Below are 26,740 nucleotides of genomic sequence, written 5' to 3'. Positions count from 1 at the left end.
AGATTCAATTTTTTAAAAACAAATAAAATAATAAACTAATCGAAAAAACTACATTTCCGTTGAAATTGGTTTTGCATAAAACTTTTTCTTTGCGGATATAAGAAAATGGGGAAAAAAGTGATATTAACATTAAAGAAACCAAAATTTTAACAGCTGTTGTGGTCAATTTTTGGGACCCTATCTTCCAGATTGAAGCTCCTCCCCATAATTTGAAGGTCAAAAATCCGACTCCTTTTGCAGAAATGTACGTTTATGGAAAAAAGGCCTCATCTACGTCTTAATTTCGCAATTTGAAATTTAGTGTTTACAAATGAACTAGTTAATTAAAATTTTACTCCGTGAGCCTATTACAGATCAGTTCGAGAAAGTCTGATCATTTGATCACGAGCTACAAAGCTGTTCCTTATTTTTTTTTCATTTGAGAGCTGTTTAGGGCATGACTTTTTACACGGCTGAAAATAGTCGATTATCAGTTGCATGGCGTAATGAAGTGAAAATCTCATATGAAATTCAATTGGCCACGACATATGAAATGAGAATTTAGTTGAGGATTAAAATTTATTAATTAAATTCATCGTATACCTTGCCGACCAGCGTGTGTAGGGGGCAGAGAACTGTCCTTGCATCAGAAAGGTCCTGGGTTCGAATCCCAGGCAAGGCATGGATGTTTCTTTCCCTCTCTCTGTGTGTTCTATGTCCTCTCTCTTTTGGTTGTGTGAATGTGACCCGCCCTATAAACGGGATTGTGGTTGTGTGAATGGTGTGGCAGAGGTCGAATTCTTGGCCATAGATGGCGCCACTGAAAAACAAGAACAATCGCACCCCCTCTGCCTAAACAGCCATACGACAAAAAAAATCGTATACCTTAAGAGTGTTTAACCCCTAAAATAAAGCACTCCAGCCAGAAAATACCGAGAAAACACATTTAAAAAAAGTATATTTTGTATCGGCTTTTAACATAATTCATAGTATTCGACTCTTGTTACTTGAAACTATTAACGGAGTAACTATTTACTATCTTGTCATTGGATATCTATTAATCCTCATTTATAGAGTCAAATCTCAAAGATAGCTAATTGTGAATTTGCTTTTATTTTTTTCATTATTTTCTATCCTAATAAATTTCTATGGTGAATATTAAATTTACAATGAATTGTATTTTTACGCTTGTTTCCTTACATTTTTCATTTATAAAGTTGCTAGATAGTTGTTCATTTTTGCTTCTACAATCTAAGCACATGCTGCACATGGAGTTTAAACTGAAAAATTGTGTTTTTTGAGATTACGAAAAAATTGCTTCATCTGCTGTGATGTTTTTTTCTTTCTTACTATGCACTTAACACGTCACTACAATGGAGAAGCTATAAATTTTTAACTTCATAAAAAGTTTTTTTTAAAACGAAAACAAGTTTTAATCAATAACTTTACAGTATTTTTGTCTTTACTTGTTGAAGAAACTTTTAATTTCAGAGTCTTGTTTACAGTTCCTCCCTACCTTGATGAGAAACTCACAAGTTCCGACACAGATGTGAAAGAAGGAAGTGACGTCAGCCTGAGATGCGTTGCCAAAGGCTCACCAGAACCTGAAAACACGTGGAGACGAGAAAATGGAGAAGAAATAAATCTTGGAAAAACTAAAGGTAAATATCATAGCATTTTAGCTCAAATCTACCTGCATGCATTTCTTTAAAGATTGTAATAAAAGTTTCCATGATATTGCGAAGTTTAGTTTAAGTAATTACAAGAATTGTATCTAGTGAGTTCAAAGCTACCATACGGGGTAATGATAGTTATGCACCATTTTGTTTCCAGAAACTTCTGGAAACCGGTGAAATCCGTACTCGCGAGACTGATTTTTTTCCGACTGATATCACCTAACAATTCTTATTGCGCATGCGCCCGTGGAAAAGTATTAAATTTACGTAAGTGAAAATAAGAGATTTCGCAAAAATCTGCTAGTTAAAAACGCTAACGCTGAGAAATATCGTTTGAAATTTGACTACAAAATAAAAAATAGTGCGTGGAGTCCCTCTGCGCGGAAGAAGTTAAACTTCGCAACCTGCGACTTTAATTGTAGAAGAATCAGCAGTCGTAGAAGGATCACTAGTTCTATTCAACGACTCTTTTTCCTTCCGTGCTCTGTAATCACGATAATATTGTGCATTTTTCCNCGTACACCAGGTACATCTTCAGCTAACAAACGAACAAATACTGATGAGGAGTCGCAAAATACTGAACTAAATGCCCGATCTAAAAAAATAAGAAAATACAATGAGGAATTTATTAAGTATGGTTTTACATTTTGTGTTGTTGATGATGAAGAACGCCCGATATGTGTCATTTGCAGCGAAAAGTTAGCAAATGAGAGCATGAAGCCAGCTAAATTAAAAAGGCACCTGGAAACTAAACATAAAGAACTTCAAAATAAACATGCCGATTTTTCTCAAAGACGAGCTGAAAATCTGAAAATTCAAAGTGCACATTTAAAGAAATTTACAACAATACCTCAGAAAGCATTACGATCTTCTTTAGAAGTTTCTTATCTAATAGGAAAACAATGAAACCCCATACAATTGGAGAATCCCTTATCCTTCCTGCAGCAACTAAGATGGCATCAATTATGCATGGCGATAAATATGGAAATGAACTAAAAACAATACCATTATCAAGAGATACCGTGTCTCGGCGGATTTACCGAAATGTCACGAAATATCGAGTCAGAAGTCATAAAACGCATACAAAATTCGTCTGTATTTGCTTTACAACTGGACGAGACTACCGATATTACTGAAATGTCACAACTAATTATTTACGTTAGGTTTATTTTTAATAAAGATATAACAGACACGTTTCTATGTTGCAAAAGTTTGGAAGGAAAAACAACTGGAGAAAAAATATTCGAAGTAACAAATGAATATTTTGAAGCAAAGTCCCTGGGCAAACTGTGTTGCGGTTTGTACTGATGGTGCTGCAGCGTTAACAGGTTCGAATAAAGGGCTCAGAGGCTTAATTCAGAAGGTGGCGCCCCATATGGTATTTAATCACTGTATGATTCATCGGCAAGCTCTTGTTGCAAAAGATATGGATGAAGAGTTCCACAACGTATTACAAGACGCTGTTAGTTCAATTAACTACCATTAAATGCAACAGCCACAACAGCCGTCTCTTTTCAATACTTTGCAATGAGATGGATACTTTGCAATGAGATGGGCTCAACGTATGAGAGATTACTGTTACACACCGAAGTTGGATGGCTTTCACGTGGGAAAATACTACGACAGATATTTGATTTGAGAAATGAAGTGTACATGTTTTTAATCGAAAAGAAACATAGATTGGCAATTTATTATATCAATGAAGTTAGGCTAGGGAAGCTTAGCTATTTATTTGATATTTTCGAAAAACTTAACGACTTAAATTTAAGCTTGCAGGGTGAGAATTCAACTATCATAACTGCAGCCAGTAAAATTCAAGCTTTTAAGAATAAGCTTAGTCTCTTACAAACGGAACTGAATAAAAACAGCACCGACATGTTCCCTTGCTTTAACGATTTTATCAAGGAAAATAATATAGATATATTTACATTTAGAAACATCATTTCCAATCACATTGAAAAGTTAAAGAAAAAAATTTTCGAGAAGATTCGAGGAATTTCCTGAAAACGATCTTGGTTGGATTCGTGATCCATTTTCCTTTGACATATGCAGTTCAACTCTTCAAATTAGTGAGAAAGAGCAATTTATAGATCTAATTAGTGATTATACTCTTCGAAATCAATTTAAGACTCAGCCTTGCCAAAAATTTTGGCTATCCGTGGAAAAACAATATCCCGTTTTATGCAAGAATACCATCAGAGTGTTAATACAATTTGTATCAACGTATTTATGTGAAACTGGATTTAGCAAACTAGTTTCAATAAAAACTAAATACCGCTCGCGTTTAAACCCTGAAGATGATATGCGAATTGCAATTAGCAACATACATCCAAACATCGATGAGATAATTAGAAACTTGCAGCCATATACATCTCATTAAAGGGCAATTTACTGATTTTTGTGTTATACAAAAAGTATTTTCTTAAAATTATAAATAAAATTATATGAGTCAAATATGATGATGTTTTTATTCGATGAAACGAAAGAAATGCGCTAAATATACATCGTATTGGTGAACATTTATCTCTAGGGGTCGCCAAAAATTTTCTCTCTTCAAAAGGGGTCGCAGTCGAAAAAAGTTTGCGCACCACTGCTCTAGACGATATTTCCAAGTAGATTTTGTATCAGCTTTTAACATAGTTTATAGTATTCACTTCTTCTTACTGGAAACTATTAACGGAGGAACTTATTACTATCGTGTTATTGGAAACTATTAATATCTATTAATCCTCATTTATGGAGCTGTTTCCGTCGTTCAAATCTCAAAGATAGCTAATTTACTTTTTCTATTATTTTCTATCCTAATAAGCTTTTATGGTGAATATTAAATTTACAACGACTTGTATTTTTACTCTTGATTCCTTACATTTTTCATTTATCAAGTTGCTAGAAAGGTATTCATTTTTGATTTTACAATCATTACTGCACATGAAGATTAAGAGAAAAAATAGTGCTCTTTGAGATTACGCAAAAATTGCTTCATCTTTTGTGACGATTTTTCTACTATGCATTTCCTATCATTTTATGCGTGACTACATTAGAGAAAGCTATGTATTTTTCACTTCATGAAAAGTTTTCTTTAAAACAAAAACAAGTTTTAATCAATAACTTTACAGTATTTTTGTCTTTACTTGTTGAAGAAACTTTTAATTTCAGAGTCTTGTTTACAGTTCCTCCCTACCTTGATGAGAAACTCACAAGTTCCGACACAGATGTGAAAGAAGGAAGTGACGTCAGCCTGAGATGCGTTGCCAAAGGCTCACCAGAACCTGAAAACACGTGGAGACGAGAAAATGGAGAAGAAATAAATCTTGGAAAAACTAAAGGTAAATATCATAGCATTTTAGCTCAAATCTACCTGCATGCATTTCTTTAAAGATTGTAATAAAAGTTTCCATGATATTGCGAAGTTTAGTTTAAGTAATTACAAGAATTGTATCTAGTGAGTTCAAAGCTACCATACGGGGTAATGATAGTTATGCACCATTTTGTTTCCAGAAACTTCTGGAAACCGGTGAAATCCGTACTCGCGAGACTGATTTTTTTCCGACTGATATCACCTAACAATTCTTATTGCGCATGCGCCCGTGGAAAAGTATTAAATTTACGTAAGTGAAAATAAGAGATTTCGCAAAAATCTGCTAGTTAAAAACGCTAACGCTGAGAAATATCGTTTGAAATTTGACTACAAAATAAAAAAAACAAAACATTTACAATGCACGTAAACGATTTTTGAGTTCAACCAACATGATTCACACTATTTATTTGTAAATTGCATCAATATATTTTTTCAAACTTGCATTCCATGTCCATGTTTTAAGTTTGAAGGTAAGCTTAAAAAGAAAGCAACATTTAAAAACTGAAAACATCGTGTTTGTAGTTTTGTCATTGTAGCGTGAATCACGCCAGCATAACGTAAAGCTACGTACCATCTAAAGAAACAGGAGCATGCGCAGTTTATTCAAATTTTACGTACGGCAGCTAACGCTAAAGTTCGAAATCTCCTTTTTGTAAACTCACAGGAATCGAAAGAATAGGCTAAGTGAAGGTACCTGTGCTTTAATAAGAGCACCTTATGATGTAATTGTTGTTTATTTGCGTTTTAAATTACCTATAAATGAATTTCCTCTTTGTATTTGACCATCAGTTTTGTTCTTTTAAGATCCCGTCATTAAAAGAAAACATAGCAGTAAAAAAAAAATTAGATTTTTCAGTAATTATTTTTTTCAATGCACGAAGTAAAGTTTCGCAACCGTTACATGCTGCANACTTTTAATATTTTTATGCTAGTGAGAACCAAAACAATATGGAAATGAATGAGGGAAAACTGGATCCTACCACGTGATTTCCCGGCCAATAAAAATGTAGCATTAAACGTTTAACGCAACCTTGTTGGAAGTCGAATAAGAAGTATACTTCAAATAAAAAAAAAAAACATTTACAATGCACGTAGACGATTTTTGAGTTCAACCAACATGATTCACTCTATTTATTTGTAAATTGCATCAATATATTTCTTCAAATTGCATTCCATGTCCTTGTTTTAAGTTCGAAGGTAAGCTTAAAAAGAAAGCAACATTAAAAAAAAACTAAAAACATCATGTTTGTAGCTTTTGTAGCTTTGTTAAGTGAAGGTACCTGTGCTTTAATAAGAGCACCTTATGATGTAATTGTTGTTTATTTGTGTTCTCAATTACCTGTAAATGAATTTCCTCTTTGTATTTGACCATCAGTTTTTTTTGTTTAAAGAGCCCGTCATTAAAACAAAAAAATTGTAAACGAAAAAAATAGTTACATGCTGCACCTGTCTTATTTTATTCTTGTTCCTACAACTAATAGTACTTGAATTTGATAATCTCATAAGAATTTACAGCAATATATCTTTGGATATAATATTAAAGGAAAGGTTAAACGCTGAATGTGCACGCTTCCTAATTGGTACCCAGTCCATGCCCTTTGCTTCCTTTAACGTACCAGTATCCGAGTCTTGTTAATGGGAACTATCAAAAAATTTATAATTGCTTGCATTGAGGTGGTTACGAGTTTTTTTTTGTTTACGAGTTTTTTCATCTGCCATTGTTTTCCCGCATCCTACAACCTGATTCTCGCCAAAAATAAATGACCGTGTCGCATCGGCTGCATAGGGCACGTGGTATAGTGTCATGTTCACTGGTCAAAAATGGAAATGATGACTAACATCTTCCGGATCATTTTTATTTTTATTTTATGGGGACATCACAAATTAAAGGCACGATGATAGCTCAGGAAGCACTGGAACTATTCCATAAAAAAAAACTCTGCAGTTAACTCTCTGCAGTAAAACTCTGCTCTCGAAGAGAACATGTGTCCCCTTCTCTGCATGCTCTGCCGTTAGTCTCCAAAAATCAATGTATAAAATTGGTAAATCTGTTCGAATTACTATATTCGCATAAATGCGCAATATCAGTTACACATAAATAATTGGAAATAGAGAATAAATTTTTATCTCCTGAGCATGCACAGAAGGAAAGCGAATCTTTTAAGTTTCCGCTCTCGTACTTAGAGCACCAACACAAATCGAATGTTAGCGTCCATCCGGGCAACCGACTTAGCAAAGCTCACTGTCGCAGTTAAAAAAACTAGAGGCACCGTCACGAAAGTAACATTCTAAATTTAGGTGAATGCCGAAAGGTTAAAACTTGAGGGCATTGTCATCATCACAGACCATTTTACCATTGATTTAAAAATTTATTCAAGCAAACAGAAAGTTTATAAAAATGTGTTCTTATTGTAGTATTGTATGTATATTGTATTCCATTGTACTGAAAATTAAAATTCACTTTATTTTTCGCAAAAAATCGTTTTCTACTATGCTGTTCTATAAAGAAGTATTGCTGGACATGGGAATACTTATTCAAATTTTTCCAAGTCCCCCGACAAAAAATATGCCAAAAATGAGCAATAGAAAAAAAGGCACATGTTTTGAAGAATTATTGTACAAGAGTATTTTATTCAGCACCAAAGTTTTCATTCTAACAAGTGCAGACAGGATCATTCGTCTGCTTGACAAAAAAGTTCTTAAAAAGCCACAAATGTGACAAAACTTAGATGAAAAGTCACATCATTTGCAAACACTTGATTTGGTCCTTATTTTTCATTATTGATCAAATGTTCTGTGCTCAGTAAAAAGATTTCCACAATTATACTGATGTTTATGAAATTGTGGAACCTTAAACTCCATTCCATGTGTTAAAAGTACTAGACACTATTCGTTTGATATTTCAGCATATGTGAGTTGTAAGCTAGAACAAGTATCGCTTTGGCGATATTATAGAACATATTTTTGCGTAAATAAAAAGTTTTATGTTTCGCTTTTTTTGTAAAATGGAGTCAGAAGTATTAATTTAATAAAGTGAAGTAGAGCCGCAATGGCTCAGGAGATAGAGCGTTCGCCTTCCAATGAGGCGAACCGGATTCGAATCGCAGTCGATACGAATTCCGCATTCGGCTTGCACCGACCACAGTGCTGACATGAAATATCCTCAGTGGTAGACGGATCATGGGCTAGATTCCCATAGCCGTCAGGATAACCGTGGGAGGTTCTCATGGTCTTCCTCTCCATGTAAAGCAAATGCGGGTTAGCTTCATAAAAAAAGTCCTCCAAGAAGGCAAAAATTCTCCCAATACTCGGTCCAGGAGTTCCCTTGTCTTCTGGATTGGGTTCAAAATTACAAGACTACGGAGTTAAACATTAGTAGTCGTAAACCCATAAAATTGGGTCGGCTGTTCAACGACGGTTATAAAATAAAATAAAGTGAAGTAGAGAGAACCACAAAATATTTCACTTTCAGGTAAAATCTCTTAACACCGTGAGTCACTGCCTTAAGGAAGACAGTTGTGGGAATGCATCCTTAACTAAAATTCTAAAATATTTTGTAGTATTAACGATAAAATAGTTAAGTCAGTTCATGTTTCTAAAATAGTATTAGCAACTTTAATTATTTTTCTATTTTTTCAGTGACATCTGTTCGAGGAAATTACTTGAACATCACTAAAGTAAGCCGTCTACATATGGGTGCCTACCTATGCATCTTCCACAATGGTGTACCACCGTCTTTAAGCAAAAGAATCATGCTTGGTGTCACATGTAAGATGATTTCATTTCTTTTAAGTTGATCATTTAAATTATTTGATAATTATTAAGTTAATCAAAAATAAAACTAAAATTTTTCTAACACTTCCTAAAAATTAGCTTATGATATTTTCAAAGTCTTAAATTTTTTCCAATTCGAAATGATTAAAGGTAAATTAAACAAGAGTGAGTTGAAAAAATTAATAAAACGCGTTTAGTTGTTTTTATTCTAAAATGAGTATATAAAATTTGTGATATTTATAAGGAAATAAGAAAAGACTTAAAAATTAGATTTTTCGATTGTATTATCGAAATATTTTTCGTTCCTGTTGCTATAATGGTTGTTTCGAACGACACGTAGACAAGATAAGATTGTCAGGAATCGTCCTTTTGCGAATTAAGTCAGGAAGGTGTGCCTCTCGTTTGGCAAGAGAGCACCGTAAAGTTCAAATTACTTCTTAGTTCAGATTTCCAGGGATAGATGGCAGCAGTATTCATTCGTGAGGTCATTTCCTCAATTTAGACATTTACTCCAGATTCCTGTCCAAATCGTACAGCTCTGCAAACGACCACAAGACTTTTGAATCCACAGATTTTAAGAGCACGCATGATGCGTGAATTCGGTAATTCGAGGATCGAATCCCGACCCCATCAGACCGAAGTCCGATTCTCTAACCGCTGGATTACCACGGCCTCCATTTTTGTTCCTACATTTCAAAAATAAAATTTCATTTTAATTGGCCACTCTAGTTTTTATTTTATTTTTAAATGTTCGACTTTGTGCCGTTTAACTATTTTTCAACGTTGCTTAAGTGCGTATTCGTTTTCGGCAAGTTATGTTGCAAAATAAATTAATAACCTTATTTTATTACCACGTTTATATAAACTTGCCTTCGTGTATGCCTGTCCGGGTGGAATTTTGTAATCGATTTTAAACTAACTTCCCGACTAGCTACAAACTTCAAATTTAGCACACAGTTCAGAATTGGATGACAATGCATGAAAATGAAGAGAAAAAAGACATGCAAAGTAAAATAAAATTAAAATTTAAAAAAAAAATTATTTTCGAGATTGTCTTTTGTTGTCGATTCCATTATTTCAAATTATTACGTGTCAGGTGAAAATATTTTTGTTGTCGGAGTATTTTTATTGGCTGAAAAATCACGTGGTAGGATCCAGTTTTTCCTCATTCATTTCCAGATTGTTTTGGTTGTCATCAGCATAAAACTAATGAAAGTCGTAAAGGTATTGTTTTTCTATAAAGATTTTTGTATCCCTAATTTAAAATAAAAGTTCTATTACTTTAGTAGTGGTCTTGTAGTAGTTTTGACTACTCTTGACTAAGAAAAATAATCTAAATAAAAATATATATTTTTAAAAACCACGTTTTTTGTAGTGAAGAATAATAATTAAAAAATAATAATTTTTTAAAAATATAAAATAAAAATTAAAAAATAAAAAAATCATAGTTTAAAATAAAAAAATTCAAAATAAAAAGTAATATTTTTAAAAACCACGTTTTAGTAGTGGAGAATAATAATTAAGAAAAAAATTGAAAAACGAAAAACGTGGGGCGCATGAAATACATAACAGTACATATACACATACATATACACATTTTCTTACTCATACACATGCACAGCCACATATACATCCACATACATATGCATATACAAAAGCATATTCCACATCCACATTCAGATACAATTACAATTACTGATATACATACACATATTCTCAAGAGCACACATACACACACTAATATAACATTACTGTTATGTATTTCATGCGCCCCACGTTTTTCGTTTTTCAATTTTTTTCTTAATTATTATTCTCCACTACTAAAACGTGGTTTTTAGAAATATTACTTTTTATTTTGAATTTTTACTATTAAGTCGTATTTCTACAAGTCAGTAATAAATAATTATAATCAAAAACATTGTAGGAATTCTTTTTTTTTAATTTACAGTTTTGCTTTTACAGTAATATAAAATTGCTAAAGGATGAAATTTAGTAAAAACAATAATCTACGAAAAACTATACCTTTTCCTATTATAACGTTAAGAGGTATTATAAGCTTGAAATCAAAACTATTGAATTTTCTGGAATTATAAGCTTATTTGTTTAAGTTTTGAAATGAAGCTGTACAGCGGAAGTAGAAGCTTGTTTGTCGGTTGTGTTTTCACGAAACTTTATTGCCGTAGAGTTAATCTCTCAATTGTTTTTTTCTAAATTTGAATAAAAAAACTTAATACAAACCAATGTGCTTGCTTTTGATTTAAAATTTTTTTAATGCTTCAAAAGTAAATTTTGACTTTGGTTTCACTTTCAACTGAAATCAAACATCTTAAAAACAAGTTTTTTTAAAAAAAATTTTTAAACAATTTTAAGCAGCATCATGTTACTCCAATTATAGGTGTTTTTTCAATCTTTTTATTTTGATATGGTTAAACAGCAAACTTTTTTTCTTCCGATTGTTTCTTCAACGGATAACTCATATATATTTTTATTTTTGGCACTGTGAAAAATTCCTGATCAAATTACGACACAAAGTATACTTTGGGTACATGATCTATTAAATACATTTTTACCATAAACTGCTATGCCGTGATTTTAATCGTAATATTTATTAATTTAGAATCATTCAGTGATTTTACTGTAATTAGTGTAAAAATTAATTATCCTATGTGAATCTATCTTGATTTTTTGTTCCGTTGCATGTTTCGGTAAAAATGGATTTTATGGCAAAAAATTCCAAGTGCCGCAATTTGATCGTGGATTTTTTATAATGTGGCTTAGATTGCAACGGAAAATTAAAATATTTAATAAACATTTACCTTGTCGGGCATTTTTTTTAACTAGATTTACAAAACTACATTCTGTGCTTCTGCAGAGTTAGCTTACCGCAAACCTTTCCTATCCAAGTCAAAATTTTTGATGGTTTTCCTTTGATGGACCAACATAATCTTCATGTTGACCAACATAAGTAACCATCATCTCAATGTAGGAATTTGGACAGATTTATGATGGCCCAATATAAGAATAGCAACTTGTTTTGGTGGTTTGTTCATGTTGAATCATCATGAATTTCCATCATAGTATCTTAGAAATCAAATTTTGGGACTATCATGAACCACCATCATCCTAATGTAGGAATTCGGACTGATTGATGATGGCCTAACATTAAAAACCCAAATTATTTTGATTTTATATTGCTGGTAATCAGCTAAAATTCCTATTAAACCACCATGTAAATGTATAGTTGGAACCATCATGAACCTTCATAGATCATCACGAATTGTTGGTTCATGATAGTCAAACTTCTCTTGATGGTTAACCATCATATTATTAAAGACCATCATTTTCAATCATGGAATGATGGATGCTTGTTGGCGTATTAAAAACCATGAATACATAACGGAAAATGTTGGATGATGGGGACCATCAAATGATGTCTTACCATCATGACCAACATAAACCATAAAATTTTTTTGATGGAACTAACAAGAATTTTGACTTGGGTGAGCTTCCTTTACAGTTGAGCGCGAAGCTGAAACTGAACTTCTCAAGCTAAATGTATTTTTTGTGCCAATAATAAACAAAATCTCATACCTAAGCTTATTTTTTGAAAGTTAACGAAATTTAAACTGTATTAACTATTAAAATGGTATTTTCTTTGAGCTATTCTCTCAAGTCAAGTCCAGGCTGATGAAATGTAATCTTAATTACAGCATCGGCTATTATTCGATCATTAGATAATCCAAAACTTACGGAGTCGTTTTGAGTTTAATTACGATGAAGCTATTAAAATCTCGCTTTTGAAACGGGCAAGGGAATTGATATGAAATCCAAAGTCTTTACCCAAATGGAAACGAAATGTTTCGAAGTAAAGCTATGCTATTTGCATAATAAAATCCATCAAATAATTAATTCTTGACAGCTCCGAAAATGAATTTGCCTCCATATTGAAATAAAAGTACGTGAAATATTTATTTATTGTATCAAGTGTGTTATTCATACTACTTAAAATAATCTATGTTCTATCAAACGCAGATGCGTATGTTGTAGGTAAATAAATTAAAATTCTTTTTTTGTTTTGGCAACGAAGGATTGAAATAGACTGAGCTATAAGCTGGGCAGAAATATAAAGGTTAAAAGTGAATATTTCATATAAACAAACTGTTATTGATTTTTGTTTTAATTATACCCATTAATCTATTAAATGACGTAATAATTTGCGGCATTTATTTCAATTCTAATGTTGTTTATAATTTTAGTATTTACATAAATAACCCACAAAGAAAACAAAAGTTCAGTTTGGCCCAACTGTTTTGAGAATTCGTAAAAATCATTAGTTTTTCAAATTTTGAAATAAAACTGTTGTTTGAACGATGCAGCACTAAATTTTAACGATTATACAATCGTTAAAAAGTTAAATTTGTTCTATGAACTATTCTCTTTTCTTTACATTACATTTGAGATTATTGTTTCAATTTTAATTTATTTCAATTTAAATATCTCACAAGGAAAACAAAAGTTAAGATTGGCTCAGCTGTTTTGAGAATTCGTAAAAATAATTAGTTTTTTTCAAAATTTGAAATAAAATTGTTATTTGAACGATACAACAGTAAATTTTAACAATTGTATTGTAAAGTTAAATTTTTTCTTAACATTATTCTTGAATCAGACAAATACAACGCATCGCTACATCATTATAATTCATTCAGAAAATTTTTAATGGATTCCTATCTGTGACTTAATAAGCTATAATTCATCGATTAATCAGATCACCAGATTAGATTTGAGCACTGTAGGTAATAAAAAAGTGCAGGAAATTTATGATCAATAAATAATTACAATAAATTCAGCTTACAACTCCCGAAGAAAGATTGAAACATCCATCATCATCATTAGACATTGTGCTTCAGTAGAAATTTGAGCACTCTTACTTGTCAGAAAGTGAATGAAATAGTTATTATGTGATCCCATTCTTACCCATGTAAAAAATAATTTATAAAGATATAGAGAAATATATTTTATTTGTTGTACATTTATCGAACATCGTTGTACATTTATCTACATTTATCGAAATATCGATAAATGTAGTATAATAAAAAAAAAACAATTTCTATGAGCTATTTCCTTTCAGTACTTTCTAATTTTAATACTTTTATTTGAAGAAGCACTCAAATGCCATTTAAGAAACTTTTTTAATTTTTTGGTCAGCCCCTTAAGAGTTTACTAGTTAGTGTTTATAAGATTTACACCCCAATGAAAAAGCCATTTAATCGTAGTTTCTCTAGACTTTCTGCACTAAATCCTAAAGTTGGGGATTAAAGTTGACTTTCTTGTTGGACAAAATGGTTACAAAAATACAAAAAGGAACACTTATTCTCGTTAGTAGAAAAGCGAAGATAAAAGAAATATATTTGTTTCATGTAATATTTCTTCGGCAAATATATTATTTCTGTGACATTTCGCTAACAATGTTTATCGTGTGGCATTTCTAAGTATTTAATATTTAGACTATGCTTTTAAGACTTTATCGTTGAAAGCATAGGTTTAAAACTTAGTTTTCTATAGTAAACTATGCTATTTATCTAATCTATCTTGTGTTATTTATCTTATACCATGTATTTTAGTATGACGTGCTACATTAGTATACTTGAAAACAGTAATAAAAGTAATTAAATGCAGATTTGGAGGGTTTTGTTTTATGTATTTACAGTTAGCAGTAAAGAGCCCGATACAATTGATAAAGAAGTTCAAGGCATTTACTATTTAGCCGCACTTGGACGTTTTAAAATCAATTCAAAATTGATGGATTCCAAAATCTCTGTTATATATAAATATTGTCAATGAGTTATAGTCTAAACCGTCATGGCCCAGGGGATAGAGCGCTTACCTACCAATGAGGGTAACCAGGTTTGAATCCCGGCGATGGTTGCTCAATACGAATTTTTCACCTGGCTTGCACCATCCACAGTGCTGACACAAAAAATCCTCAGTGGTAGACTGGTCATGGGTTAGAGTCCCCTTGCCATTAGGCTAACAGCGAGAAATTTTCGTGGTTTTCCTCTCAATGTAACTCAAATGCTGGGAAATTCCATCAAAAAATCATCTAAGAAGGCAAATTTCTCCCAGTACTTGATCCTGTAGTTTCCTTGCCTTCTGTATTGGGTTCAAAATTACTAGACTCCGGAGTTGAATATTAGTTGTCGTAAGCCCAAAAATTGGGTCGCCTGTTGTTCAACGACGGTTATAAAATAAAATGAAATGAGTTTTGTGCTGAGTTTATCTAAAAATATATTTTTCGCCTTGTATGAGTTGCATTAACAATTGCAGAAATGTTATGATATATTTTGAATGAAGATTTCATGTAAATATTTAAGAAAAGATTCAATATACATTTAAGTTTTCTTTGTATAAATTGATTTTTCAGAACAAATATCTTTAAAGGCATGGATAATGTATTGTACAATAACAATGTGCCACTCTGGACTTTAAAAACACTTTAAATATTTTCAACCTGTTTTTGGTTCTTTTATACGTCAATATATGTTTTTATGTGTGCATTAGTATTTTGACAAGTCGTTTCATGTTATTTAAGTCCTGTATAACGGATAAATTAACCTAGAATCTCGAACTAACAGGAGATTTCAAACTCATTTGAGAATTCTGATTTAAAAAAAAAATATCTTAATTTAAAAAAAAAAATCTGATTTTAAAAAAAATCTCTTAGTCTAAAAATTCTGTATAATTCTTAATCTTCATAATTCTTTATACACTGTTTTATCCAAGTCAAAATTTTTGATGGTTTTCCATTGATGGACCAACATAATCCTGATGGTAACCATCAATGATTCCATTATGAAACATTATATTTTTTTATGGTAGCCAACATAAGTAACCATCACCCTAATGTAGGAATTCGGACTCATTTATAATGGTCCAATGCAAGAGTAGCAACTTGTTTTGATGGTTTGTTCATGCTGAACCATCACGAATTTTCATTATATAGTATCTTAGAAATAAAATGTTGGAACGATCATGAAAAACCATCATCCCAATTTAGGAATTCGGACTGATTTAGGATGGTCCAACATGAAAAAAACTCAAATTGTTTTGATGGCATATTTCTGAGAGCCAACAAGAATTCCCAATCAACCATCATGGAAATGTTTCGTTGGAACCATCATAAACCATCACGGATCATCATGGATTGTTGGTCAATGATAGTCAAACTTCTTTTGGGGGTTAACCATCATAGTATTAAAGTGGCATTCTCCATCATGGAATGATGTAAGTTTGTAGGCACATCAAAACCCATGAATACGTCACGGAGAATGTTGGATGATGGTGACCATCAAATGATACTGGACCATCATGAATCGCACTGAAACCAACATAAACCAACAAAATTTTTTGATGGAGCCATCAAGAATTGTGACTTAGGAAATTTTATCACAGGGAGGCGGACCACTTTCTAGATAAATTCAAAAACTGGTCGAAAATATTGATGATACAAAATGTTTTCACTAATAATAATAGTTGGAGTTTGAATATTTGAAAATGAAATGTCTAAGTTGCAACTAACCAACTTTTTTTTAATGGCGGGCACTTGGAACTATTGTCCATTGGCCTCAGAAAGTGCCAGAACTGCCCCTCTTCTCGTTACCCAGTGGGCACCTGAGGCGGAGCCACGGCGGTGGAGCAGCGTCGCCCACGTCACACAACCACAAACCCGTTTATAGGGCGGGTCACATTCACACAATCAAACACAAAGGGGAAAGGACACAAAGAGAGAGAAAGAAACATCCATGCTCAGAGCGGGATCGAACCCGCAACCACTGGCTCAGCAGTCAGGCACGCTAACCAGCGCAACTAACCAACTGAATTCATAAAAATGTCGTAAAATTATAGCTTATGAAATTTACGATAACCTCAATAAACAGTGGTCACAATTTTTAAAAATTTTCCTGTTTGTTCCCACCCTGATATCATCCGTTGTGTCGTTGAATTTCTGCACTGAGAAATGTCAAAGTGATCAATATTTAGCTATCTTGCCCCATTTATTTTCTTTAAATATTAAAATTGGTTAAGCTTAATGATGGTCAAGTAAATGTTGAAATTGTTCAAGTCGTACTTAAGTAATATAAAATGGAACGAGGTGTTCTCTGCCAAGACAAAGAAGTACAGTAGAAATACTATGAAATTTAGTGGAACTTTTCTCCAAATCCAATGCTCACAACCCAAACCTGCCCTTGTAGTTTGTTTGCTTCCTCATTTTTCTTTAGTTTTTATGTCGGTCCTCTTTCTTATAACAATAATTCATTTTATTTCTAAGGGTACCTACTGCAGTCTGACTTTAGTGTAGTATAGTCACACTCATGCAGTTTCTCTGTAAGTAAACTAGTATATTGGTGCTAGTAAATTGCATAAATTTGTGGGAAATTTGCCGAAAATAACAGTTACAAAACTTGAAAGTAAGCTGTTTGATTTTGTACATAGCTGAAATTATCCAATGAAGATAATTTTTACTAATATTTATCCAAGACCAAAATTGAATAAAAACGTTTTCCCTTTTTTTTCACTTTCAATATTTGTGAATAATACTTTAAGTAACAGTTCATGCCTTTTCAATCTTTAGAGATTTTAAGAAAAGTATGAAACGCATATACTGTTTCGATTGTTACCGTTTCCACAGATATTAAATAACTTTTTAAAATAATGTTATAATAATTGGTAATTGCTGTAAAATTATTAATAAACTGCTTAATCAAACTGAACAGTTTAATTTTAATCTCTGTAGTTACACCNGAAATCCTTCGATAAATTTATGCTAATCACTAATATTTTAAGTTATTAATTATATATTCTTTAATTTTTTGAAGTTGTTAATTTATATGTTTCATTTATAGAGTTAAAATATTAATAACAATAATTATCATGAACTATCACATCCCAAAGTTTAAAATAAACAGTAAAAAATATCATACCAGGTAGCCTATATCGAAAGTTATATGGTATCATATATTTATTATCAGATTGTGTCAAAGTTTCAAATTTAATAACAAAATGAAGCATAGTTATAATTACAAATTCACAAAACTCTGTAAAGAACTATCCTAAATTTTACAAAATAACAAAAATACCCGTACAATTAACAATTGAACAACAATTTAACGTTACAATTTAACAAAAATACGCGTAGTTCTAATTGCATAGTTACAAAGGTCTATTAGGCGAAATTTCAAAGTGAATTACGAATTAATACTTTAAATACTTTACAACATAAATACTTTATACGAAATTATAATTATGAATACATAGTTTTAGTTATATATAACAAAAGCCAATAGTCAAATTTTAAAACTTACAGTCAAAAGTATGCACTGTCCTAATTATATTGTCGCAGAATGTCTATTAAACTAAGTTTGTTTTTATGTGACGGAAACCGGTTTGCACTTGTTTACGGTAGTGTATCAATTGGTTAAATTAGACGATATATGATATAAATTTGACGATTTGATAAATTAGACGATATATTATATAAATATAGAATATTTATTATATCAGGTATTATATTAGTACATTATAATAAGTAGATCAAATTATTAGATACACTGTGTGAAGCATTATTCGCACTAGTTTATATGCGATGCTTTTATATTTAAACATACATGTAGTGGATTTTTATTCAGAAGAGTTTTTATATACTTATATACTACCTATTTGTATTTATTTTTAACGTATTGCATTACAATGATAACCAATTGATACAGGAGTCCAAACAAATGCAAACCGGTTTCATCCGTGTAAAAACAATACAGCTGTATAGTATCTAATGATAATTAAAATTTTACATAGAATCTTATAGTGCGTATAATAATATGGCCAAGGACTGTAGAGTTTAAATTGCACATTTAAAAAGAAAAACATATTAAACAAAATTTTAAGTACAAAATAAAAAAAAATAATTAATAAATAAAACAATCAACTAAATAAGAATAATTTTAAATATAAAACTATAAAATAATAATAGCATAACTATAAAAGACCAGTAGACATTAAATAACAAAAATCTACGTATTTTTAATTGTGTAGTTACTAAAGGCGGTTAGACTTTTAATAAAAAAAAATGAGGATACATAATCTCAAAAGTCCGATCGAAAAAGTTTGAAATTTAATAATAAAAATACACATAGCTTAAATTACACAATTACAAAAAGCAATTAATACTGTTAGTTTCTTAGAACATAATCGGAAAAATCTATTACATTCTTCATAGATGGAATTAATTTAAGTGCAAGTTAAAAGTTTGAGACCTAAAAAATAGTGTACCTTATTATTTAAGCAATGAGCTGAATTAATTCTACTTCACAAACTAAGACTAAGTCTGTTTTTTTTCTTCCTGTCTAAAGTTGAGCCCATTTTCGCAGTTTCCATTTCCCTTTGCAGTCTTTCAGGAATATTGAATTCTTTTTAAGGATATATTCAGATCGCAGCTTATTTCCACCCAGGGGGGCCATTTCGATTCCTTCCTATTCAGTGTTATTTTCTTTCATCGTCTGCATTTTGTTTTCATAGTTCAATATCGCTCTGTTTTTTTCTTTTTATTCCAGAAATTCCGCCGCCAACATCGATTGAAAATACGGCAGAGAAAGATATCCTCCTTTCCAAATCGGAAAAATTACGAAACGGACACAAACAGAATTCATTCAAAAAACACGAGGAAAACGGTAAAGTATTAGATTTTTTAGTTTCGGGTGAAACTTTTCGCAATGTGTGTATTTAAAGAAAATCGAAGACTCATTTAATTAAAAATACCAGTTTTCTAAAATGCGTTCGCAAAATGCAGGATATTAAGTAAACGAAACTGATATTGAAAAATTGAAACTTAAAAATAGAACTGTTTACTGAGTTGTGCTGTTATTAAAATGAAAAAAAGAAAGAATAAATTAAATTTTGTTTTGAAATTGCGTGAAATTTAAAATTTTGTGCTCATAATTTCAATTTCAAAAGACGCATTATCATTACAATTGAGAAATAAATTATTTTACTGCAATTGCGAATTTAGTTTATAAAAAATTTAGGAAATATATGAAATATGTAGGTAAAAGTATCGTTTTCTAAAGATTTTATTACTGCTTTGTTTCCGTTTAGAGCTTATTTCAAGACAAATTTTAACAATTTGAGTGTATATCCATGAATATCTATTTAATTTTACATCTGTATATCTATATAAACCATTTGAATATCTGTATAAAACGTTTTCAATTAATCTATAATTTGGATAAAAGCAACATAATAATTTCCAAATTGCAGCATTTAGTTGAACAAATTTTTGATAAAAAAATAACGGTTATAAATCTCGCATATTTAAATATATAAATTACGAATAATATTTTGAAAATTTGAAGTAGGTTTGTTATTACTAATTTGGCTAATTGTACAGTGCGCAAAATATAAAACGGACCATACTTAATAACTTTTGATATAATGATCGGATCTTCACGTTCTAGGAGTCATTCTTAATGTATCGAGGGGATGACCTTAAATATGTTAATTAATTAGAGCAGACTATATATTAAGTCCTGAAATTAGACACAAGAACGTTCAGAATTCAGAGAAATCTGAATCAACATATCTATTTTTCAACGGATTCAGAATTCTGACCTCCATAACATTAGGGATAGCCGCAATCTGGGAAATATGGTCCCAATTGTTTGGTCAGAAAAGCGGGCTAAAGTTTGGAAACTTTAATGTAGATTTTACTTCTTGCGTATTTCGACATATCTCCAGAAATTTTTACACAAATTTAAACATTTTAATACACAATTATAAAATTCTTTCATCCGAAGATAATTAAATGCAAAAATGAACTTTTATTAAATTTTTATAATTGTTTTATATAGTTTTGAGGAATATAATTTAACATAGCAAAACACAAAATTTGAGAGAAATCGGTCGAATGGTTCCTGAGAAATCGAATTTTTAAAATACGGAAATTAATACTTTTTTCTGATTAAATTCACTATAATTGCAACTATTGATTCAGCAGTATCTGTATTTGTTTGTTCTCTTCTCCGTTAGTAAGATTTCAAACTTATTAATGCGAACTATTCAGGGCCGATTCAACCTTATTCAGCTGCCCTAGGTGTCAAATTGTTTTCCAATAGAGAGAGTGAGACCTAATATGCAAAGTGATCACTAAAAAAAACTCATCATATTTACGGATTTTTAGAGACAGATCAAAATGACATTTCAGACATAGTTATTCAGAAGTATGAGCTTAAACATCAACAAAGTGTTGTTCACGATTAAAGTTATAAGGACAGAAAATATAAATTTTCGAATGACAGCAACCACTTTATTCGTCGTAAAATGTTCAGCGATTCCAAAAACCTAAATTCCTTTGGAATGGTATGCGTGAGCGCTATGCACGATGCAATAAAAACAGATCTGCGCACGGCCAAAAAATCAAACGATTGAGGAGCGCAGAGAAAATGTGATCAATCATTAGAAATTCAAATCAAAACATTAAAAACAAAAAAAAATATTTAAAAAAGTATTTAAAAATTTTTTTGTACATGGATCAAAGTTGAATTTTCCGTCCTTTTCTCTGATCCATAAAGTGGTTGCATAGGGTCGCCTAGTGGTAGGTCCGGCCATGGAATTATTCGATAGTGATAGAACATTCCATATCGTACTATTAAAATGCCTAGAGGTAAGGTTTGATTAGGTAGGTTTAATGCTTGGAGATAAGAGATGAAAAGAATATTAATACACGACTTTCTTAAGCCTTAACAATAAAAGAACGATCTTTTCAGATTCTATCATTACTATTTATCTAAAATTTAATTACAATTGCTTAAAATGTACACAACATTACATATCGTACTATTTAAAATGCCTAGAAGTAAGGTTTAATTATTTAAACCAAATAAGGTTTAATGTCTGGAGATAAGAGTTTAAAAAATATTAATACATGACTTTCTTAAGCCTTAACATTAAAAGAACGGCACTTTTAGATTCGATTATTATTATTAATATTATTATTTGCCTAAATATTTACTACAAATGCCTAAAATTTACAGAACATTTCATATCGTACTATATAAAATGAGTAGAGGTAAGGTTTGATTTGGTTAAAACAAGTAAAGTTGAATGCCTGGATGTGAAAGTTAAAAAAATATTAACACACGATTTTCTTAAGCCTTAACATTAAAAGAACAGCCCCTTTAGATTCTATTATTATTATTATTATTTGCCTAAATTTTTACTAAAATAGCCTAAAATTTACAGAACATTCTATATCGTACTATATAAAATGCCTAGAGGTAAGGTTTAATAATGTTAAGCCATGTTAGGTTTAATGTCTAGAGATAAGCGTTAAAAAATATTAATATAGGACTTTATATTAACCTTACCATTAAAAGAACGGCCCTTTTAGATGTTATTATTATTATTATTTGCCTAAAATTTTACTACAGATGCCTTGATTAATGTGTATTTCCATTCTAGAAGAAGATAGTGAGAGTATGTCAAGTGAAGGAATGAGGCATCTGCCATTTTTATTCTGCGTATTTATGGTAAACAGTCACAAACTTTTCATGTTATTCATTCATAACTAATGTGAAGAATCAAATGGTGTTACGTTATAAAGTGGATCATGCGCATGAATCTAAGACAATAAAGAATATTTTTATCAAGTTTTATTGATAACAAATTAGATCAAATCTAAAACAGTACTCAAAAGCTTAGCAGTTCAGTTAGATAAGAAGTATAACATTTCGGAGTAGGGATTTGTTTATAAAATTCCAAGTGTTTCCTGGTGTCAAATATTAAAATATTTGCTCAAAAATATTTTAGAATATTTTTTTAACGTTAAGAAAGTTTTTATTTACATTTTAGAAGCAAAACAGTGGATTTGTTTTAATATAATTATGCTCTTTATCGAAACTGTTTTAAAACAAATAGGTAAAATTATTTCAATTCGTTAATGTAATTCATTAATATATTTCTCTTGATTTGATATTTGGCAAATATATATAATTAAGTTTAAATTTTGATAAAAATGAAGCATAAGCGTAGATTTTTCTTTGATTTATTTCAAATTTGCAATGGCAAATTATATGGTAATATTAAAATAAAAATTTCTAGTTTCAATTTTGATTTATAAACGTTTTTAATTTTATTCGTTGAACTTCTTTCTTTTATTTTTACTAAATTTTTCATTTTTATTCTTTAAAGATATTTTGTTCAATAATTTATGACTTCCTTTTTTTTCTTCCTTCGTCATTTTATTTGCAATTTAGTAAATTTATCCTTTTAAAATTCTTCTCTTCTATTTTTATTAAATTTCCTTAGTTCTTAATTATATGTTTTATAGTTCAATTATTTTTATACCCTTTCAATTAAAAAAGAATAAATTGAAATTTCTATGAACAAAGATTGGTGAATTATAACATTAATCTAAATTTTTCACGATATGTTTAAACAATTTTTCATTCACTATTGTCTTTTTTCATATTCTTGATCCATTAAACCTGAGCTCAATGTTGTTATTGATTTATTGAAAGTTTCAGAGTTTGGTTAATTGAAATTTCTGAATGTCTGTAATCTGCGAACTATCTGGAGCATTAAGATACGAATGTCTGTATTACATTCATATTCTGAGAATTAACAGTTTTCGGAAGCTACTTTAAATTTGTAAATAGGATGTTTTTCAAAAGAGAATGTTTATTTTATTGTTAATATTTCTTTTTACAAATTTCTTCAATCGTATCAATAAAAATTGTGTGTGAAAATTTAAGATTTAGGAAAAAGTTTTAAATTTAAAACTGAGCATGCTGGATGTAAATTTTTTATGGTATTATTTCTTTGGTTTTAAGAAGGTGTACGATTAAATTTAATATGTCATATGGGACTTTTTAGTTGATTTCTATTTTTTTCAAAAGTGCTTGCTTCCCAGAATGTATCTTTAATCTAAGGTGTTCCGCAAAAAAAAACCTACCTTAATATAAATTTTAAGAGTCATTGTTAAAAATGAAGTAAAAGAGAAGCATGCACATTGGGATTTGCAAATTATTATTTAATTGACGAAAAAACAATTTTTCGTGGAACATTAAAAATTAGGAAAAAGTCTTAAATTTAAAACTGCGCAAGCTAGGTGTAAATTTTTTTCTGGTATCATTTCTTTGGTTTCAAGAAAATGTACGATTAAATTTTAAATATCATATGGGATTTTTTTAATCTTTTCCAATTTTTGTACAAAATTTCATAAATTTTAAGAATCATTGTCAAAAATGAAGTTAAAAAAAAAGTATACACATTGGGATTTTCAAATTAATATTTAATCGAGGAAAAACAAAAACGCAATAGAAATGCAAGCAATCAATAGGATGTGAGCAATCGTGCTCACATGCAATAACTAACGAGACAGGTTCGATTGTGAGTAGAAACAAAGAGGAGTTGGAATGTGGTTGATTGTTTGAAACACTTTCAAGTTAAACTTATTTTGATGTTTATTACAAACGCTTCCTCTACTGTATTTTTTAGATTTTCGGAAACATTTTATTTTTTTCATGCTATAATTTCGACGCTTAATGCTTTTTTTGTTTTATTTTTGGCAAGGATTCCTATAATCCAATAAGAGTGGTCTTTACGGAACACCTCGCATAGTTTCTCAAAATTAGCTTAAAATTCAAAGCAAATATTTAGTTCAATGCATTGCATTCCTCATTGCTAGATTCACTGCGAACAAAATAATTTTACAAAAAGTGATGTTTGAAAATATTTTTTTTTCTATTTTTTTATTTTTATGAAACATTAAAGTACGTAAAATGTTTCTAAATGTATCATCTTCTCAAATAAATAATGTACTTAATTATTTTACAGAGTTCCTAAGAAAGAAATATTATATATTCATGAGAAAAGTGCTAGCATCAAATGTGAGTTGCGTAATGAGAATTTAGTATATCAAACCTCATTGAATTTTAAATCAACTTTAGAAATTATGATTTGCATAGTTTAATTTAACTATTTCAACATCTGCGATCTATGGCATAAAAGTTGTGTTTTTATCAGTTATTTATCTAATTATTTGTTTGGAATGTTTTCAGAAATTCGATGCATATTTGTTTTGAGACTTTGTATCTTTAAAATGGAATGAATCTTGTAAAATATATTCATTTGTGTAAATAACATTGTTATGGAGTTAAAATAAAAGCATTTTGTTATGACGTGTTTGTATTGTTTTTTCTTCTTCGTTTCTAAAATAAATATTTGGGTACTTTTGATAGAAAGGTTTTAAGATCTATTTTAGGTGGAATAAAAGAAATAGTTTGTTTTAAAAGATAATGCAATGCAGAAATTTATAAATGTATTACGAACCCAACTGTCATAAAATTTATCAAGATAAAAAGACATGTTTTTAAAATGCATAATTTAATCTGCATAAAATGAAGTAGAACCAAACTGCAATGAATAGATGCAGATAAGAGAAATTTTAGATCATCCAACAGTTTAAATCGTAAAAGTTAAACTGGTATATCAAATTCACCGAGAGAGTTACTTGAGAATTTCCTCAAAGAAGAACTTTGGCCCACCCTGGGCTGTCGTGCTATTGATAATGATGCTGAGTATGAATATACTTCCAGAAACGTATAATAAACTTGCGATCGACGTATTCAATAACATTTCTTTGAAATTAAAAGAGCAATATAATAAAAAGGAGACATTCAAGATGCCACTAAAATCCATTGTACAATAATTCAAGTCACCCCGAAACAGACACGAACCCTAAATTTCCAAAATATTGCACTAAAATTAACGCTTTCCAAATTTTAGGAAAACAGACACTCACCCTACTGCCGCCCACTAGCTTCAATCCGTTGATTCAAATTTCACACCTGGCTCGCGCTGACCACAGTGCTGACGTAAAATATCCTCAGTGGTAGACGGATAATGCGTTAGAGTCCTCTTGCCATCAGGCTAATCGTGGGAGGTTTTCGTAATTTTCCTTTCCATGTAACGCAAATGCAGGTTAGTTCCATCAAAAAGTCATCGACGAAGGCAAATTTCTCCCAATACTTGATCCAGGAGTTCTCTTGTCTTCTGGATTGGGTTCAAAACGACAAGGCTACAGAGTTGAACATTGGTAGTCGTAAACTGAAAATTCGGTCTGCTGTTCAGCGACGGTTATAATATATATATATATATATATATTGATCAAGTTTTTAATATCTTTAACGAGGAATATTTTAGCCGTTTTAATAATTTTAATTCTACTGATTTTAAACTTATCATTTTTGCTGATTACATGTTTTTACTTTTGAGGCGTACCATCTTGTATCACTTTGACTCTCTGGCTACACAAATTCTCGGCACGATCTTGACCTGGGCTGAAACCCACCATCTCAACTTTAGCAAGGAAAAAACCAAATTAATCACTTTTCCGAAATCTAACAAAAGAATTGCTAGACTTCCTTGTGTCAAGATGGATCTTCCGGTTAACGCTAATATAAAAAATGTGAAAACACTAAAGTATCTAGGTGTTATCTTGGATCCACAACTCACCTGGATTCTCCATCTTGACGAAGTTAAGGATCGTGTACAAATGTTCAATCACAAATTAAAGAGGATTGCTAGAGTCACCTGGGGTCTCAACCATCATGTTCTAAAAAAGATCTACCTCCAGGCAACCGAGAGAATCATCATCTNTGGCGGACACTTGGGGTTTGTCCCATTGGCCACAGAAACGCCAGAACTGCTACTCTCTTCTCGTTACCCGGTGGGCAGCTTTGGCGAAGCCATAGCGGTGGAGCAGCGTCGCCTACGTCACACAACAACAAACCCGTTTATAGGGCGGGTCCCATTTACACATTCACACAAAGAGGAAAGGACATAGAAAACCGAGAGAGAAAGAAACATCCATGCCCTGAGGAGGATTCGAACCAGCGGCCAATAG

General features: G+C 30.9%; 1 protein-coding gene across 1 annotated transcript in view; it reads left to right on the top strand.

The window, feature by feature from the left end:
- LOC107450765 (neurotrimin) overlaps window positions 1-22,432 on the top strand; it is a 71,058-nt gene extending 48,626 nt beyond the window's left edge. Inside the window, exons 4-8 of the mRNA XM_043046089.2 lie at window positions 1,485-1,640; window positions 8,653-8,781; window positions 9,303-9,389; window positions 19,257-19,508; window positions 22,294-22,432. Of these exons, the coding sequence (XP_042902023.2) occupies window positions 1,485-1,640; window positions 8,653-8,781; window positions 9,303-9,389; window positions 19,257-19,508; window positions 22,294-22,403 (734 nt within the window). The 3' untranslated portion in view covers window positions 22,404-22,432. The remainder of the gene's footprint in view (window positions 1-1,484; window positions 1,641-8,652; window positions 8,782-9,302; window positions 9,390-19,256; window positions 19,509-22,293) is intronic.
- Window positions 22,433-26,740: the final 4,308 nt, after the last annotated feature.

The sequence above is a fragment of the Parasteatoda tepidariorum genome, chromosome 5 (assembly GCF_043381705.1).
Source record: "Parasteatoda tepidariorum isolate YZ-2023 chromosome 5, CAS_Ptep_4.0, whole genome shotgun sequence".
NCBI lineage: Eukaryota > Metazoa > Arthropoda > Arachnida > Araneae > Theridiidae > Parasteatoda > Parasteatoda tepidariorum.
The sequence above is the reverse complement of the archived record's forward strand: the minus strand, read 5'-3'. Positions and strand labels throughout refer to the sequence as shown.